General features: G+C 42.6%; 1 protein-coding gene across 1 annotated transcript in view; it reads left to right on the forward strand.

Annotated features, from left to right (window-relative positions):
* TLN2 (talin 2) overlaps positions 1-16921 on the forward strand; it is a 410048-nt gene that overhangs the window by 251782 nt on the left and 141345 nt on the right. Inside the window, 7 exon segments of the mRNA XM_079767908.1 lie at positions 153-216; positions 1257-1361; positions 4571-4726; positions 10861-10962; positions 11761-11837; positions 14297-14477; positions 15307-15420. Of these exon segments, the coding sequence (XP_079624034.1) occupies positions 153-216; positions 1257-1361; positions 4571-4726; positions 10861-10962; positions 11761-11837; positions 14297-14477; positions 15307-15420 (799 nt within the window).

Below are 16921 nucleotides of genomic sequence, written 5' to 3' on the forward strand. Positions count from 1 at the left end.
AAGTGCATTGTGAGATGTGGCAGTTTGTTATTAATTATAACTAGAAAAAACTGGGAAAGTTAGTGACTTAACTGTGAGTTTTATGAAAAGACTTTTCTTTCCTTCTCATCACAGAACATAAATGCTGTACTTTTTCCCTTCCTCTCTCTCAGTCTAAAGGAATTCCTGCCCAAAGAATACATCAAGCAGAGAGGAGCTGAAAAGAGAATATTTCAGGTACTGGGAATATGAATTTATCATTCTTCTCACTCCCTACCCTCATGTATTAGTATGAGCGGGGCCTCCACACATGATAGTTTTGTACCCCATACATGTACTCAGCTTATATACTAAATGATGAGTAGCTCAAGAGTAAAGGAACTGACAGTTCTACGTCTGGCAGATTTATTATCTTAATCCTTACCTACTTGCTAAAGGTTACGTAGCCCTTCTGAGAAAAATATGTGCATACATTTAATTTCCAAGGCATTATCTTGGTAGCTTTCACACAAGGTGATTTGCCATTAAAAATGCACCAAGGAAGAAGCTACAAGTTGCTTCTTTGTCCAGAGGTTGATTTTTGAAGCTGGAATTTGGGAAGCGGTACCTTTTTAAAATTCAGGTTTATTCTAAAAGAGAGTTGTTTATTCTAGGCAACCAGTAAGAAAAGCTCTATCATCAACTTTGCCATGAAACAATCACTCTAAATAAATCTAAAACATCAAAATCTTCTTTGATGTTGAAATGTAAATGTAAGTTGAAATGTAAATTTCATGTGTATAAATCTTTTTTTTTTTTTTATCAAGTATTATTTCCCAGAGTGATGATGTACACACATTTGTATAACCTGCTCTCTGGAAAACTGTATGTTGTGGATGGATGTTAGAATGCTACCTTCCCTGGACAAGAACATTTTTCTGGCTCTCATTTCAAGTGTTGGTTCTGAACCTTTTGATACATGGGGTTGTTTGAAAATTGGATTATAATTATGGAGCTCGTTCCTGCCATGTTGCACATGCGTGCATTGGTGCATATGGTTATGAAATCTGTAGGGGTTTGGGCTCAAATTCTAGTTCAGAAGCACTGCATTAGCATTTTCTGTGTACTCTCACTCTTGGTGAGTAGGAACATGTGTTGTGAAGGGGTCTACTACACAAATGTTGCTTATTGGTCAGTCGTGACCACACTCTATGCACCACATTTAGTAACTACCTCTCACCAAGTCCACCTCTTGGTGGCGCTGCAATAACTGGTCCCTGCTACTATCACTTCCGCAGGAGCACAAGAACTGTGGAGAGATGAGTGAAATAGAAGCCAAGGTCAAGTACGTCAAACTCGCCCGGTCCCTCCGGACGTATGGTGTGTCCTTTTTCCTGGTAAAGGTGAGTTGGGCAGGGTGGTGGGGAGAGTGTTTGCTCTTGTCACACTTTTTTCTTTTGTTAGAGTGTTTGCTGTTAAGGTTGGTTTGCATTTACAGAGGTAGCATCTGGGCAACAATGACCCGACTTTAGCTGTTGGAGAGACATGAAGTGGATGATCTATGAGGCTGCTGAGTGAGCCTAGCTGCCCACGGTCCTCCGGCAGCTGTGTCTGGGCTTGGCTCACTGGCATTGCAGGGGTGTGTTTACTTGTACTCATTATGACTTTCCCCTGAGAATGTTTCACTTAAGACTGTCAAGAGTGCCCTCGACTAAGTGAAGGTCGTTGACCTCTGCAAACCAAATCAAATTCCTGAGGTCAGTAAGGAACTTAAGATGTATATTTGCAGATGGGTCTGGGAATCCTGTGACCTTTAGATCTGTTCTCCTCAGAATTGTCTTCCTAACATAAGGAAAGAGGTGGCTCTTTTAAACTCAACCTGTGAATTTCAGAGGGAGGCCCTTGGTAGGTATGTTCTTAAGTTGACTGATAAACCCTCTCGTTAGCTTCATTTCTCCTTTGTGCATCCTGAGCTCTATTTCAGTTCTTCCTTTTCTTCAACCTCTCTCAGCTTTATACCAGAAAATATCCAGCCCTTGCAAATGAAGAACACATGGGTGAATCACTTAGTTTCTAAGACCAAGCTCCTTTTTATTCATTATTTTGTAGGGCAACAGGTGACAGATCAGTTCTAAAATTTAATCCCTATCACAGGGACAGAGATTAGATTTTCAGCATGTCCACTGATATTGATATCACTTTCCATCTATTTTGAAGGGGTTTTTAAGTCTTTCACATATGAAATTAATTTCTTACATTGACATCGTTTTCCATCAGATTTCACAGTCAGTTTCAGTGCTATGCATATAGGTCAGCAAATTTAGGGAAATAAATAGGATACTACATGTCGTTATAAAGTAAGGTCAAATATATGGTGACAGAAGGAGATTTGACTTTGGATGGTGAACACACAATGCATTATAGAATTGTACACTTAAAACCTCTATAATTTTATTAAACAATGTCACCCCAATAAATTTAATAAAAAAAAAAAGAAAGAAGGAGAAATTGAACAGAAAGTTATAGGAACAAAGGTTTTTCTCCAAAGGCAGTTTAGCACCTGAGAATAATCTGTCCATGACCAGTAGGATAATTGGAGACAGAGCACAGATCTGGTTATCGCAGGGTCTTGAAGATTTGGTCAAGTGAAGACTCTTCTGTTACAAAAGTATTTAAGGAAAAATGAGAAAGGAATATAATTTTTCTCCTTCCTTCTGTCCTTCCCTCACTTTTTTTCAAATTACATCTTTTTGTAGTGAGGTCAGAGTCAAGGAGGTAGGCAGTACTGACAACTTTCACATACATATTAGATACTCAAATTTTGGTTTTCAATAATTTTGTTTTATATCACATAATAAAAGTGAAAATACTACTAACTTTAATTTTTTACTTAGTGGTCCTATGTAATATACATTTTATTTTTAAAGTGATTTTCATAAGTATTGTTTACTTGAACATATAGTTTCCATGCTTTTAAAAAGTAGTACATCTGAGAATTCAGGAATAATTCAATGTTATGAAATAATGAACCTAGTAAATTAGGTAAATTAGTCAAATAAGATGACAACATACAGAATGCACTGAGAAAGAAATAAAGAAAGCAACCCCATTTACAATAACATCAAAAAGCATAAAAAATACTTAGAAATAAATTTAACCAAGGAAGTGAAAGACCTATACACCTAAAACTATAAGAAATTGAAGAAAATACAAATGAATGGAAAGATAGCCCATGTTCATGAATCAAAAGAGTTAATATTGTTAAAAATGTACATATTACCTAAAGTCACCTACAGATTCAATGCAACTCCTATCAGAATTCCATTGACATTTTTCACAGAAAACAAAATCTTAAAATATGTATGGGACCACAAAAGATCCCAAATAGCCAAAGCAATCTTGAGAAAGAAGAAAACTGGAGGCATCACACAGCTTCATTTCAAATTATATTATAAAGCTATAGTAATCAAAACAGTATGGCGCTGGTATAAAAACAAGACATAAGTCAATGAAACAGAATCAAGAGCCTGCAATAAACCCATGCATATACAGCAACTAATATTTGACAAAAGGAACCAAGAATACACATTGGGAAAAGATAGTCTCTTCAATAAATGGTGTTGGGAAAACAACATTCACATGCAAAGCAATTAAATTAGGTCATTACACCACTCACAAAAATTACCTTGAAATGGATAAAAGACTTAAATGTAAGATCTGAAACTTTTAAACTCCCAGAAGAAAACATAGGGGGAAAGCTTCTTGGCTTTGTTCTTGGCAGTGACATTTTGGATATAACACCAAAAGCATAAATCAACAAGTGGGACTACCTCTAACTAAAAAGCTTCTGCACAGCAAAATAAACCGTAAATAAATTGAAAAGACAGCCTATGGGATGGAAGAAAATATTTGTAAACCATTTAACTGATAAGGGATTAATATGCAAAATATATATAGAACTTATGCAACTTAATAACAAAAACCAAGTCAATTAAAATGGGAAGAGACTTAAATAGGCGCTTTCCCAAAGAAGACATATGAATGGCCAACAGGTACATAAAAAAGGCTCAACATCACTAATAATCAGGGTAATACAAATCAAAACCACAATGAGATAATGGCTCAGACCTGTTAGAATGGTTTTTATCAACGGGAGAAGAGGTGACAAATGCTGGCCAGGGTGAGGTTTCTATCTTTTCCTCCTACCTCTCTCTCTTTTTTTAGATCTATTGAAGTCCATTATATTTTGTAGTTAAAGTTATTAATCATTTCCTTTATGTGTTTTTTTATGTTGGTATAAAGGGTCCTTTCGCACTCAGTGATCACAAAAATATTCACCTGTATGTTTCTCCTAAGTTATTAACTAATCTCGAATTTGTTCAGGTGTGCGTGACCAGTAGGTAGCCATCAATTTAATAGGCATGGTTACTGTTTCTTAAACAATTATTAAAACTAATCATCAGTAAAGATTTTTAAGACTCAGAAGTTCTGCCTATTTTGAAACACAGTGTATGTAAGTTGACCACAGGTAAAACATTGCAATATCATTGATTATTTGGCAAAATCAGATGTATCCAGAGGAAGAGTGCTGACTTGGTGTCTCCTGTTTCAGGAAAAGATGAAAGGCAAGAACAAGCTGGTGCCACGCCTGCTGGGCATCACCAAGGACTCAGTGATGCGCGTGGATGAGAAGACCAAGGAAGTGCTGCAGGAGTGGCCGCTCACCACAGTCAAGCGCTGGGCAGCCTCGCCCAAGAGCTTCACGTTGGTAGGGACTGGCAGAGGGCAACGAGGGGGCTCATGTGGCTTTGGGTAATATGGTGAGGCAGGAGAAACAATACAAGCTCACTGGGTTTCCCTGGCTTTAGTGGGCAGTGTGGAGAGGGACAGATGGTGGGAAACCATGGGGTGGGCGTGGGCACTGGTCCAGAACTGAAGGAAATGTATAAAAGCTGGGTATCCTTGGCCACCCCCTTCTCTCTAGTGCTTTGAGTAAGAATGTCTCTAGGAAGAGCCACTCACAGGACGCTTCTCAGTCTTCTGTGTCCCTGATGCCGTCCCTAACATACCCTAAAAGGAAACTCTCTAATGCTCTGAGGCCCATCCAAAGGCGCCCTTTATCTCTGATTGCTGTAGAAGTTCCTAAGAACTGACATCTTGCTGAGGTGTGTTTTCCCAGCCTGCCTAGAAAGAGAACATGCTGTATAGTGGAAATAGCGTAGACTTTGGGGTAGTATTCCAAAGTCTTGTCATTTCCGAGCTCTGTGACCTTGCTCAAGTCACCTGTCCTCACTGAGCCTTAACTTCCTCAGCTGTAAAATGGGGATAGCAATACCTATTTCACAGAGTTGCTGGGATCAAATGACATGATCATGATGAAATGCCCCGTGTGAAATACATGGAAACTATGAACAGTGTGTTTGCCATAGGCCTTCAGACCTCTGAACTCCAGCTCCCAAACTCAGTATTTGCTCTTAGCAGAGTCTAACTGTGTAGCCTTAACTAATAGTCAGACTTACATGTGAGAATTAGTAGGGCAGGTTGAGTAAGAAGAGAAGTTTAAAAAAAAAAAAAAAAACACCTTAAAATTTGTCAGTTTCTTCGCAGCTCCTGAAGGGTACTATTCTCCAGCTCTCCTGAACACTTGAAATGTCAGCTGGCATTGAGGCAAGAGCTCATAATAGGCCATCAGAAAAACAGGTGTAAGGAAGTAGCCTTGGAGGGAGTAATCAGTTATCTAAGTTGATCATCGATTGATAGACTCACGCCAGTTAGAAGAAATCTTCAGAAAACACACCTTCTTTCCTCCTATAATCAGTGACAGCTGTACCTGCGTGGCCCTTAAAAATGAGTGTTCATGCTTAGAGAACTATGTTCTCATTTTCCATTGCAGGAAGTTGTGAATAATTTCTAAAATAGATAAATCAAGAAATTAATATAAACATGTTATTTAGAAATGCAGCAGATCCTCAAATAACCTCATTTCATTGTAACGTTGATGAGATTCCCTAGGAACTTAATTCTGGTTTATATCAATTAGCCTTTGGTAAATTTTGTTTCCTTATACATCGTTTCCCATAGGGATGATGTTAAGTGAGGACTTATGGGAGAAGAAACTGCTTAAAAGGGTTGAAAATGGTTGTCTGAGGTGGGGGTCAGGGGTGGGAAGTGAAGGCAGGAATGTGTAGGGCAGAGGACTGCTATGTGTTATTATATACCTCGTAGCAAGATTGGTCTTTTTAAACTAGGTCCAAGTATTGCTTTGTTAAAAACAACATTTTACATAGTTATGAATCTTAGTAAGTACTCAAGCAGAAAACAGTGAATTTTCATTATTTTTATTAAAGTATAAGGTTGGTTTTTATGTTTGTAACATGTAATATTTGTTTCCTTCCTATTCCTAGCCTTAATTTAATTTCCAAGTATTTAGAGATTTTCCTATTGTCTGTTATTGATTTTTACTTTGACTTTATTACAGCCAAAGAACATATTAAGTATAATTTTACTTCTTAGCATTTTAAGATTTGTTTTATATCCTAGGATATGATCATTCTTGGAGAATGTTCTCTGAGTGATTGAAAAGAATGTATATTCTGCTGTTGAGTGAAGTGTTCTATAAATGCCAGGTAGATCCTGTTAGTTAATGGTGTTGTTCCAGTCTTCTGTATCCTTGTTAATGTTCTGTCTAGTTATTCTATCAATTCCCAAAAGCAACTCTGGCTTTTTCTGTATCTCCTTTCATCTCTATTCGTTTTTGCTTTATATATTTTGAAGCCCTATTGTTTGGTTTCTATACATCTAAGACTCCTTTATCTTATTAATAGAGAAATTGTCTTTATTATTACATATTTTCTTCCTAGTAAATTTTTTTGCTCTGAAGTCTTTATCTTATATTAATATAGCCACTCGTATTTTAAATGAATGTTCAAATGTCATATTTTTTCTATCCTTTTATTAACAGTCTAGTTATATTGTTATATTTAAAATGTTTCATATAAAGAGCATAGAGTTGGGTTGTGGTTTCTTTTATTTTTTTAAATCTACCCTGTCAATGTCTTTCTTTTAATTGGCATGTTTAGACCATTTGAGTTTTTAGCTAATTTTTGATGTTAGGGCTTAAGTCTACTATTTTATAATTTTTTTGTTTGTTATCCTCTCTATTTCTTTTTCCTTTGTTTTTCTTGCCTTCCTGGGGATTTTTTAGAGTTTCATTTTTATTTATTTATGTTTTTTAGTATATCTCTTTGTATGGGGTTCTTAATAATTGTTCTAGTTGTTACCATATACATATGATATTAATTGCAGCCTACTGGTGTCATTGTTTTGCCACTTCAAGTAAAGTGTAGAAACCAACCTTCCATTTAGGTCTCTCCACTCTCCACTTTTTAAGTGTTATTGTTTAAATATTCTAAATGCATTGAACACCACATGAGATGGTGTTATAACTTTTGCTTCAACCATAAACTATGACTTAAAAAACTTATGAGGTAAAGGATAGTCAATTACATTTATTTCTATTTTTATCCATCCTGTTGTTCTTTCCCTTTTAAAACTTTCCAGCCTTCTTCTGTTACCATCTTCTTTATGTTTGGAGAGCCTCCTTTAGCCATTCTTTAAAGATAGGTCAGCCAACAACAAATTCTCTTAGGTTTTTTTTTGTTTTTTGTTTTCATCTCAGAATGTTCTTATTTCCCCTTTATTCATGAAGGTTAATTTTGACAGATATAGGATTTGAAATGTACAGTTTTTTTTGTTTTTTTGTTTTTTGTTGTTGTTGTTTTTGTTTTGTTTTGTTTTTCACTTGAAAAATGTCATGCCACTCCTTTCTGGCCTCCAGGGTTTCAGATTAGAATTTTCTGTCATTCAAGTTCATTTACAGATAGTATGTTTGTTTCTCGATAATATATCACTTTTCTATGGCTATTTTAAATATTTTTCTTTTAAAATATTTAAAGAAATATTAGTCCTTAGTTTTCAAAAGTTCTTGGTGTGGGCACCCTCTCCTGCGAGGGAGCATACCTGCGCCATTCCCTTTCCCTCATCTTTCCAACAGGCATGTGTCTCCTAAGCAATGGGCAGCAGCAGCTCATCCCAGGCTAACCCCCCTAACCCTGTCTCCAGGGCCTCCTTTGCTCTGACTTCCCAGTGAGCCAGAGCAGCCCAGCCTAGGCTCTCCTGTTGCTTCTTCTATGTCCTTCCTTGTTTCACTGAAATCAATTATTTTTAAAAGTTATTGGTGTGGATTTCTTAGGGATTGTTCTATTTGGAGTTTGCTTAGCTTCTTTATTTTGGGGATGTTTTCAGCCAGTATTTCTTCAAATACTTTTTTTTTTCTCTCACACTGGGATTCTGATGATGATATGTATGCTAGAGGCCCGGTGCACGAAATTTGTGCATGGGGGGCGGGCCCCCCTCAGCCCAGCCTGCACCCTCTCCAATCTGGGGTCCTTCTCACAATCCTAGACCACTGGCTCCTAATTGCTCACCTGCCTGCCTGCCTGGTCACCCCTAACTGCCCCCCACCTGCCGGCCTGATCAACCCTCACTGCCTCTGTGTGCTGGCCTGATCACCCCTAACTGCCCCTTCCCTGCCGGTCTAGTTGCTCCTAACTGCCCCCCCCCTTGCTGGCCTGGTCACCCCTTACTGCCCCCCCTGCCAGCCAGGTCGCTCCTAACTGAACCCCCTGCCATCCTGGTTGCTCCCAACTGCCCCCCTGCCAGCCTAGTCGCCCCTCACTGCCCCCCCTGCCAGCCTAATCACCCCCAACTGCTCCCCTCCTGGCCTGGTCACCCCCAACTGCACCACCCTGCCGGCCTGGTTGCCCCCAACTACCCTCCCCCCACCGGCCTGGTCGCCCCACGCAGCCTGCTGTTCAGTCATTTGGTTGTCCCTCACTAAACCCCCTGCTGGCCTGGTTGTAGGCAGCCATCTTGTGAGTGTGATGGTCAATTTGCATATTACCTTTTTATTATATAGGATTAGATCTTTTACTGTTTGTTGTCCCATAGATCCTTGAAGTTCTGCTTGTTCTATCTATTTCCTCTCTAATGCTCTGATTGACTAAATTCAGGTTTACTGATTCTGTCCTCTCTCATCTCTACACTACTATTTTATTTTCATTATTGCATTTTTCAGTTCTATAATTTTCATTTCATCTTTTTAATTACTTACATTTCTGTTTTGAAACTTTCCAATATTTTCACTTGTTTCAGGAGAATTTCTAATTGATTGAAACATTTTTTATGATGGCTACTTTAAAACCCCTATCAGAAAATACCAGCATCTGATTCATCTCAGTATTGGCATCAATTGATTATCTTTTCTTATTCATATTGTAGTTGTCCTGGTTCTTGATATAAATAGTGATTTTCAGTTGAATCCTAGACATTTTGGTTATATATTAGAAGACTCATGATCTAATTTAAGTTTTCTATTTTACCAGTCACCTTATGTAGATTTAGTTCTAAGCCTACCTTAGTGTGCTTTAGTGGCAATGACAATTCATTTTCTGAACCCATGCAGTGCTATTCTGGACTCCTTTGTTCCTTTGTCACTGCTGGGCTTGTTGCTCAGACCTTGTTGCTGCTGCCTGTGAGGGAGGGGGGCATTTCCCTGGCCTACCTGCTACTGCTGGGTGACCTCTGCGGGGAGGCAGAAGCCACTGGACCTGAGTCTTGTTATGCCACTGGGTGGAAGACAGGGAGGCACAGAGTTTCACTCTGGCCATGGCTGCAGAAGATCAAACCCCCTGCCTGCCTGGATTGTGGAGCAGGGGCTGGGACAGCCTGGCTTTCATTGCTCTGAGGCTGCCGGTGAACACAGCCCAGGCTGTGGAGCTAGGTTGGGGCTCCCAACGAGGTTTCTGTTGGGCTTTCCTCTTCTGCTCCTTTTGCCACAGAGAACAGGCTTTTCAAAAACTGCTTGTTGGAGGTTCCAAGTGTTGGGCCTCTCTAGTACCTAAGCGTGGAGTAAAGGGATCTATCCTACATAATAAAAAGGCAATATGCAAATTGCATCACTCCGCTACGCCCACGATTGGGCCGGCTGGAGGCGCGGGGGGCGGGACTCAGGGTGGCCGATTGGCTGGCAGTAGGAGCGGGGGGCGGGGACTCGCGAGTCCCCGACTCCCGCTCCTCCCACCGGCCGTTAGGCCAACGCTGCGGAAGGACCCATGGGGCCGGCGGAAGACGCTGGTGGTGGCCGATTGCGTGGCTGCTGGCAGCAGTTTTCCGCCAGCACCAGTTTTCCTCTGGCCACCCGCCGATCGATCGGAGCGCCTCCCGGATCGGAGTTCCTCTCGGGGTAGCCGGTCACGCTGGCGGGGGGCGCTCTGATCGGCGGGTGGCCAGAGGAAAACTGGTGCTGGCGGAAAACTGCTGCCGGCAGCCAGGTGAAAGTCTATTGCATGAAACTTCGTGCAACGGGTTTCTAGTATGTATATAAAAGGCTAATATGCAAAGTGTCCCCTCGGGAGTTCGACCGGGAGACCGGGAGTTCGATTGCTCACTAGGATGTGCACTGACCACCAGTGGGCGGCACAAAATGAAGGAAGGCCCCAGCCGGCAGCCGGAGGGCCCCGATCATCCCTGATCACTGGCTAGGCCTAGGGACCCTACCCCTGCATGAATTTAATGCACCGGGCCTCTAGTATAAAATAAAACACAGGAAGTCAGTGGCTGTGGCTTCTCAAGGCCTGAGGCCCCCAGCTAGTTCACCTTTTGAGCTTTGAGAGCCCTTTTACCATGTTTGCCAAATAAGATTTTGGATGTTTGGTTGTATTTAGAGGGGAAGAGCAGGGACATGTTAAGACTATGCCATCTTGAACTTGGACCTTCTCACCTTGAAAACTGCTGATATATCTGATTTATTATATTTCTCCTAATGCTGCTTTCCCCCTCCAGGATTTTGGGGAATATCAGGAGAGTTATTACTCAGTGCAAACCACCGAGGGAGAGCAAATATCCCAGCTGATTGCAGGCTACATTGATATCATCCTCAAAAAGGTATTTCCTACTGATGCCAATTGAAAAAGCAAGGTTTCTTTATTAAGACTCAGTTTAGATCAGCGGTTGCCAACTGGTGGTCCATGAGGTCCGAAAGGTTGGCGACCGCTGGTTTAGATGATATGGCTACCTGGATAAACAAAAAAACAAAAACACCTTATTTGAAGTACTTGATTCACTAATTTAATCTATGATGTTGAGATTGCTTGAATGTGTGGTCTTTGACCTGAAGATCCTATGAGAATTTCTGATTTTGCTGCAGATCATCTGTATCATTGATTGCCGGGTAACTAGTGGTAGTGCATCACTTAGCTAATGAATGAACCTAACTAACCCCTCAGCATCTTCCTCTCTAGGTAGTTAGGTTACACTTTCCAGCCTCTGTAGGAGCTCAGATTAAGGGTCTGAAGATGTTTTTTGCATTTTTCATGTTGTTGTTTTTATTCCCCAAATATAACAGGGTTATATGCCATCATGGTATACAGACAAGTTTGCTAAAGCTTTTAGATACAGTCCATTCAAAGAACCAAGTTCTACTAGAGTATTAATATCTGCATCTTGATTTTAACTATATAAAATTAGGTCTGTGCAATAATAAATGCAGAAGACATTATATATCTCTGCATAGTAAATAATTTATTTTTTATTGTTATGGCCTTTGTTCACCCATAACTTATTAAATATCCAATCTAAGTAATTTGCTATAAACCTCCACATTTTTGCTTGTGTGACACCTTTTAAAACGTTCTTGTGTAAAGACCTGCTGATTTTTGTTTCTGTGTTTTGTTTTACCTCCAGAAACAAAGTAAAGATAGATTTGGACTAGAGGGTGATGAGGAGTCAACTATGTTAGAAGAGTCCGTCTCCCCCAAAAAGTAAGTGTTGTTAAGAGCTCTAGAGAACTGCTTTCCCACTGCATAGCAGGGGTCCTGCCCACTCTGGGCCTGTTGCCCGGAAGTTCTTCACATGGAGGAGAAGATAGTGGATGATGTCGATGAGTCTGGCTTGTTGAAGTGCGGTCCCAGACCATCAGTGTCGGTGCTCAGGGTGTCTGAGGAGCTGGGGGTTAACGATTTCAGGGAGACACTGAACAGGTGTTTAATCCATCTTCAGCAGCAGGGAACATTCAGGAGTCCTGGTCTGCATTTCTGATGTAAACCTCATAAACCGCATCCTTTTCATTAAAGGGCTGCAGATCAAGCTTTTGTTTGATCCTGTCCTTTGGGGGTAGGAATCCAGCCAGTGGAGGAGTTACTGTTTGTGGGCCACTTGGGACATGCCACACTTGGTACACATATTGTAATGTTGCAGAAGGAAGTGGGTAAGAACATGGACGCTGCAGCCAAACTTGGGGTTCAAATCTGGGGGCTGTATTTTTTATTTGCAGGTTTGTGGACATTATAAATTTTCTCTGCCCCCCCCTTAATCTCATTTATAAAATGGGAATAATGATAATACCTCCTTATGAGGTTTATTTTGCTGATTGACTTACTAATGAAGCACATAAAACAATGCCTGGCACAGAATGAATGTTTGCTGTTGCCATCATCATCATCATCATCATCATCATATTAAATTCAAAACTATCTCAATTTAGCCCCATTGAATGGAAACCTGTGCAGCCCCCCCCCCTTTTTTTTTTTTTGTTAAACAGAGCATTGGAATAACTTTTTTGTCTTTACTGTGTGTGTCCCACATTCTATCTTATTTGGTCCCAACAACAACCCCCTATGGCAGAGGTACCCACATGTTGTCCTCTGCCATTCATACATACAGAAACGGAAGCTCATGGGAGTTAGTTGAGATGCATTCATGTGGCAGTGCCAGTACTCAGATTCAGATCTTGTGACATTTCCTCTAGCACAGTGCCAGGAAATTGGAGAGATCCCAGCATTTGAACTTGTTTAGTCATAGTACTTTTTTCTCTATCATCACCGCCCTGCACCTCTTTCTCACCATTTTCTTCATAATCACCTTGAAGGTGTTTTTCCATTTGTCCCATCAGTACACAGGTTGGAACCAAACTTGATGTAACTCATTTCAAGTACTGTGCTTGCTATCTCTGGCAAAACTCCTTAAGTTCTCAGAATTATTAATAACCATTAGGTGGAAATTAGTGAGTACTTCCTGACAGGGTGTGGCATTCACCTCAGCGGGCTCTGCTGCACTTGCACTTCACCTAGGAAGAGCTCAGCAAGTGTCTGAGCCCGGAGTGCTGCCCCCTTCCCCACTCCTGGCATCAGGATAGGGGCTGGTCAAGGCATACAGGAAAAATGGTCCAGGTGGTTGCATCGCTAGGTCTTCCACTTCTCCCTGCATTAGACGTTGGTGGGACCCCAGCTTTCAGCTGACCTACAGGAGCCACAGGCCCCGCTCCCTAGTGTCACTCCCTCCATAGACAGTGATGTTTCTCCATCCATGCCTGCTGCTTGGTGTCCTAGCATGGCTCATAGCTTTGCCCTGGAAAATGGGGAGTGATCCATGATGGTCTGAATACTCTGGAACAGAGGCCCCTGCCCCTAAATGCAAGTGCTCACCAAACCGGCCCCCTCCCACACATGCACACAGACTCCTCCAGACTCCCCCTGCGGGTTTGTCCACTGGGCTACTGAGACAGATATGCCATCCTCAGACTTCTTAGCTTCATATGTTCAAAGTCCTTTGCACTCATCATTCATTTGAAGAAAATATTAAGCAGTGAAAGATTGATATATTGCACTTTACTGGATGTCCGAAGACTCTTCCCAGACTTCAGCTGAAAGCATCTGGAAGAGGTGCCAGTCTGTCCCATCATCAAGGCTCCAAGGGTGTTTGAATATCCTCCATGGCCAATGGCATTGGATCTGCAGGAAGGGGTCGAAGCTGTGGAGATTTCTTTAAGTTTAATTCTATACTTCTCCCTTTAAGCTAAGGATAAATGTTCCCATGCCTAGAACAGAACCTGGCACACAGTAGGTATTTGTTGAATGAATACTATTTCAGTAGGATTTGCTGAATAGGTCAGTGTATACAAAACTCACTCACTGGTATACCTGGAACATCTTTGTTATAGGACTATCTCTGTGTGTGTTTAAGAACAACTGATTGCATATACCGTGAACCTGTTAACTCCACTGGGAGTGGTTATTTATATTATTATTTTAAAAGCATTCACCTCAGGGTTCTTCTTCCATGGAGCATTTCAGTCTGCCTCTTCGTTCACAGTCCTGTCTATGCGTGCCTCTTTCCAGTTGGCCTCCACAGCATAAAGCAGCAAATATTCTTGACAGTTCTGGTGTCTGTGACATTGCACACGAGTAGCCATCTCACAGTGACCAACTGCTTGTCCCCACAGGTCCACCATCCTGCAGCAGCAGTTCAACCGGACGGGCAAGGTGGAGCACGGCTCCGTGGCGCTGCCGGCCGTGATGCGCTCGGGCTCCAGTGGGCCAGAGACCTTCAACGTTGGCAGCATGCCCTCGCCGCAGCAGCAGGTCATGGTTGGGCAGATGCACCGAGGCCACATGCCCCCGCTGGTGAGGCTCCCCGGGCACTCACCCTGCACGTCAGGGTGCTGCCTCTGGTGTGCAGGGAGGGGCGCCGGCGTGGGGCTAGGCTGTGTGCCATCCACTCTCTTGCTAGCTCCTGTCTGGACCCTGGCTCTTCAGCTGTGCAGTCCTGACGCCTAACTCTCAGCATGTTTCCTTTTAATTGTGTGGCGCTGGTAACTTCCTGTCTAGGATCACAGTTGTCCTCTGGGGCCGGCAGAGAAACAGTATCCTCTCTATGTGGCTGGTAGAAACCTGCTTCCCTGCCTTAGCAGTGTCAAGCTGCTAATTCGCCCAGATACCCCTCGGAGAGTCTTAGGAGTAGACCGGTCTATAGTGAACCACACCCCCTCCCCCCAGTGGATCATTGGTTCCTTCCACTGTGATGGTTCCCCTGCTGCACTGTCTCTCTCGGGTCTGCTCAGGGATCCTGTGCTTTGGGGCAAGAACTGTTTGAAAGCTGAAGAGACTGAAAGCTCAGAAGTAATGCAACTCCGAAGAGGCATGTTGGCTGTAGGTGGAGGTGGAATCCTTACTTGTTTACCAGGAAGAGTTCTGGTGTAACACACGCTTCCCATGCCTCAGGTCTTTTATATTCAGTACTCGAGGACTGGATCCCCTTAGCTCCTTCACAAGGACTCTTTCTGAGTCTTCTTGTCAGCTAAGTTGTCCAGTGAGAGGTGGTTTGGGCAGTTTGGAGTTGTGCCCTGGGTCACTTTGTCTTTAGCAGGGGTTCAGTTTCACCTCGTTTTGTGTAGAGGGCTGTGTCAGGGCTGGAGCCATGGTATGACCACCTTGTGTCCATCTGTCTTTGCAGACCTCGGCCCAGCAGGCCCTCATGGGGACCATCAACACGAGCATGCATGCTGTCCAGCAGGCCCAGGACGACCTCAGCGAGCTTGACTCACTGCCGCCTCTCGGCCAGGATATGGTAAATATTGCACGTGGTTTCATTCAGTGTCTCTGCCCAGGCAGCACAGAGGGCTGTGCACTCTGGACTCAGCCAGGTGAAGTGAAAACCATGTCTTTTCCAAGATAATGAGGCGTTGACTCTCGGAGGAGAGAATCATAGGGTGCTATTGGCTGTTGGCAGTACCTGGCGAGGGCTCACAGCTTGGGCCCTAGAGTCACGTCACGTGGGCCCAATCCCCAGCTCCCCTGCTTGGTGGCTGTGTGAATCTGTCAGCTTCCTCTAAGCCTCCATTTGTCATCCATCAGTAGATTGGTCGTGAGGACTCCATAATCTAATCACGTGCAGAGTTCTTAATAAAGCACCTAACACACGTGAGAGCTCATGAGTATCAGCTGCTTTTGTTATTATGAGTGGGTTTCAAATCTTAGCATGCATCAGTACCGCTAGGAGCGCTTGTTCAAACAGGTTGCCTCTGGCTCAGTAGGTGTGGGGTGGTGCCTGAGGATGTGCATGTCCACCAAGGTCTCTGGTGATGCTGTTGCCACTTTTCTGGGGACCGTGCTTTGAGAACCACTGCTCCTGAGCTGTTCAGCAGGGCGGGGTAATTAGCTGCGGTCCTGTAGCTACTGCTGCATGGAATCACCGGGCCCCTTGCCTTGCAGATCATAGTCCAGGGGCCAGCAGCACTGGCAACACCTGGGGTTTCCTGAGAGTGCAAAATCGTAGGCCTCCCCCTTCGGAATCAGAATCTACATTTTAGTTCTTCTCAGCCCTCCTTTGCACATTAGAATCACCTGAGGAGCTTTAAGGCCAAAGCCTGAGGCTCACACCAAACAAATCTGTGTCTCTGGGGGTGGGGCTTGGGTAACTGTTTTTCTACCTTCCCAGGTGACCCTAATGGGCAGCCAGGGTTGAATTCCCCTGTTTTAGGACTGACAAGGCCATCCTAGGGGCCAGAACCAAGGTACAGTCTGTAGTTCATCTTGTCCAGCCGGGATAAACTGCTCCAAGTTCTCCCCGAAGCCGTGTTGTTCATTTGTGTACTTGTATACACGCAGGGTGCTGCTTGTCTCAGTGCCGTGTCTCCCAGAAATCATTAAACATTTGCTCTGGGGCATGTCAGAGTGAAACATATGGCAGACTCCCAAACTCAGCACAATTGTAAGGTAGAGTTTTAATATACTGAACATTCTGCTTCATCAATTTTCCAAGAATTAGAATACAAAACATAGTAGTAGTGCTAGGCACATCCTGAATAGATTAGTACTTTTGAAATGTCTTAGGGAGCAGATCAGCATCAGTATATTTCCATAGGGTTGCCATTAATAGTGTAGATGATCATTTGACTAAGTCCAGAAATGCCAGAAAAGAGAATTTTCTATCTATAGGTGAGAAGGCTGTTAGAGACCATTGAATTTCTACAGTGTAAGAAATGTGAAGTTCAGGGCATGGATGTAATTTGCCCAAGGTTGTACCATTTGTTAGTGGTAAAGCTGGATATAGAACAGGGGTCTTGACC

The sequence above is a fragment of the Cnephaeus nilssonii genome (genome assembly GCF_951640355.1).
Source record: "Cnephaeus nilssonii genome assembly, chromosome: 4".
In the NCBI taxonomy this organism is placed as follows: domain Eukaryota; kingdom Metazoa; phylum Chordata; class Mammalia; order Chiroptera; family Vespertilionidae; genus Cnephaeus; species Cnephaeus nilssonii.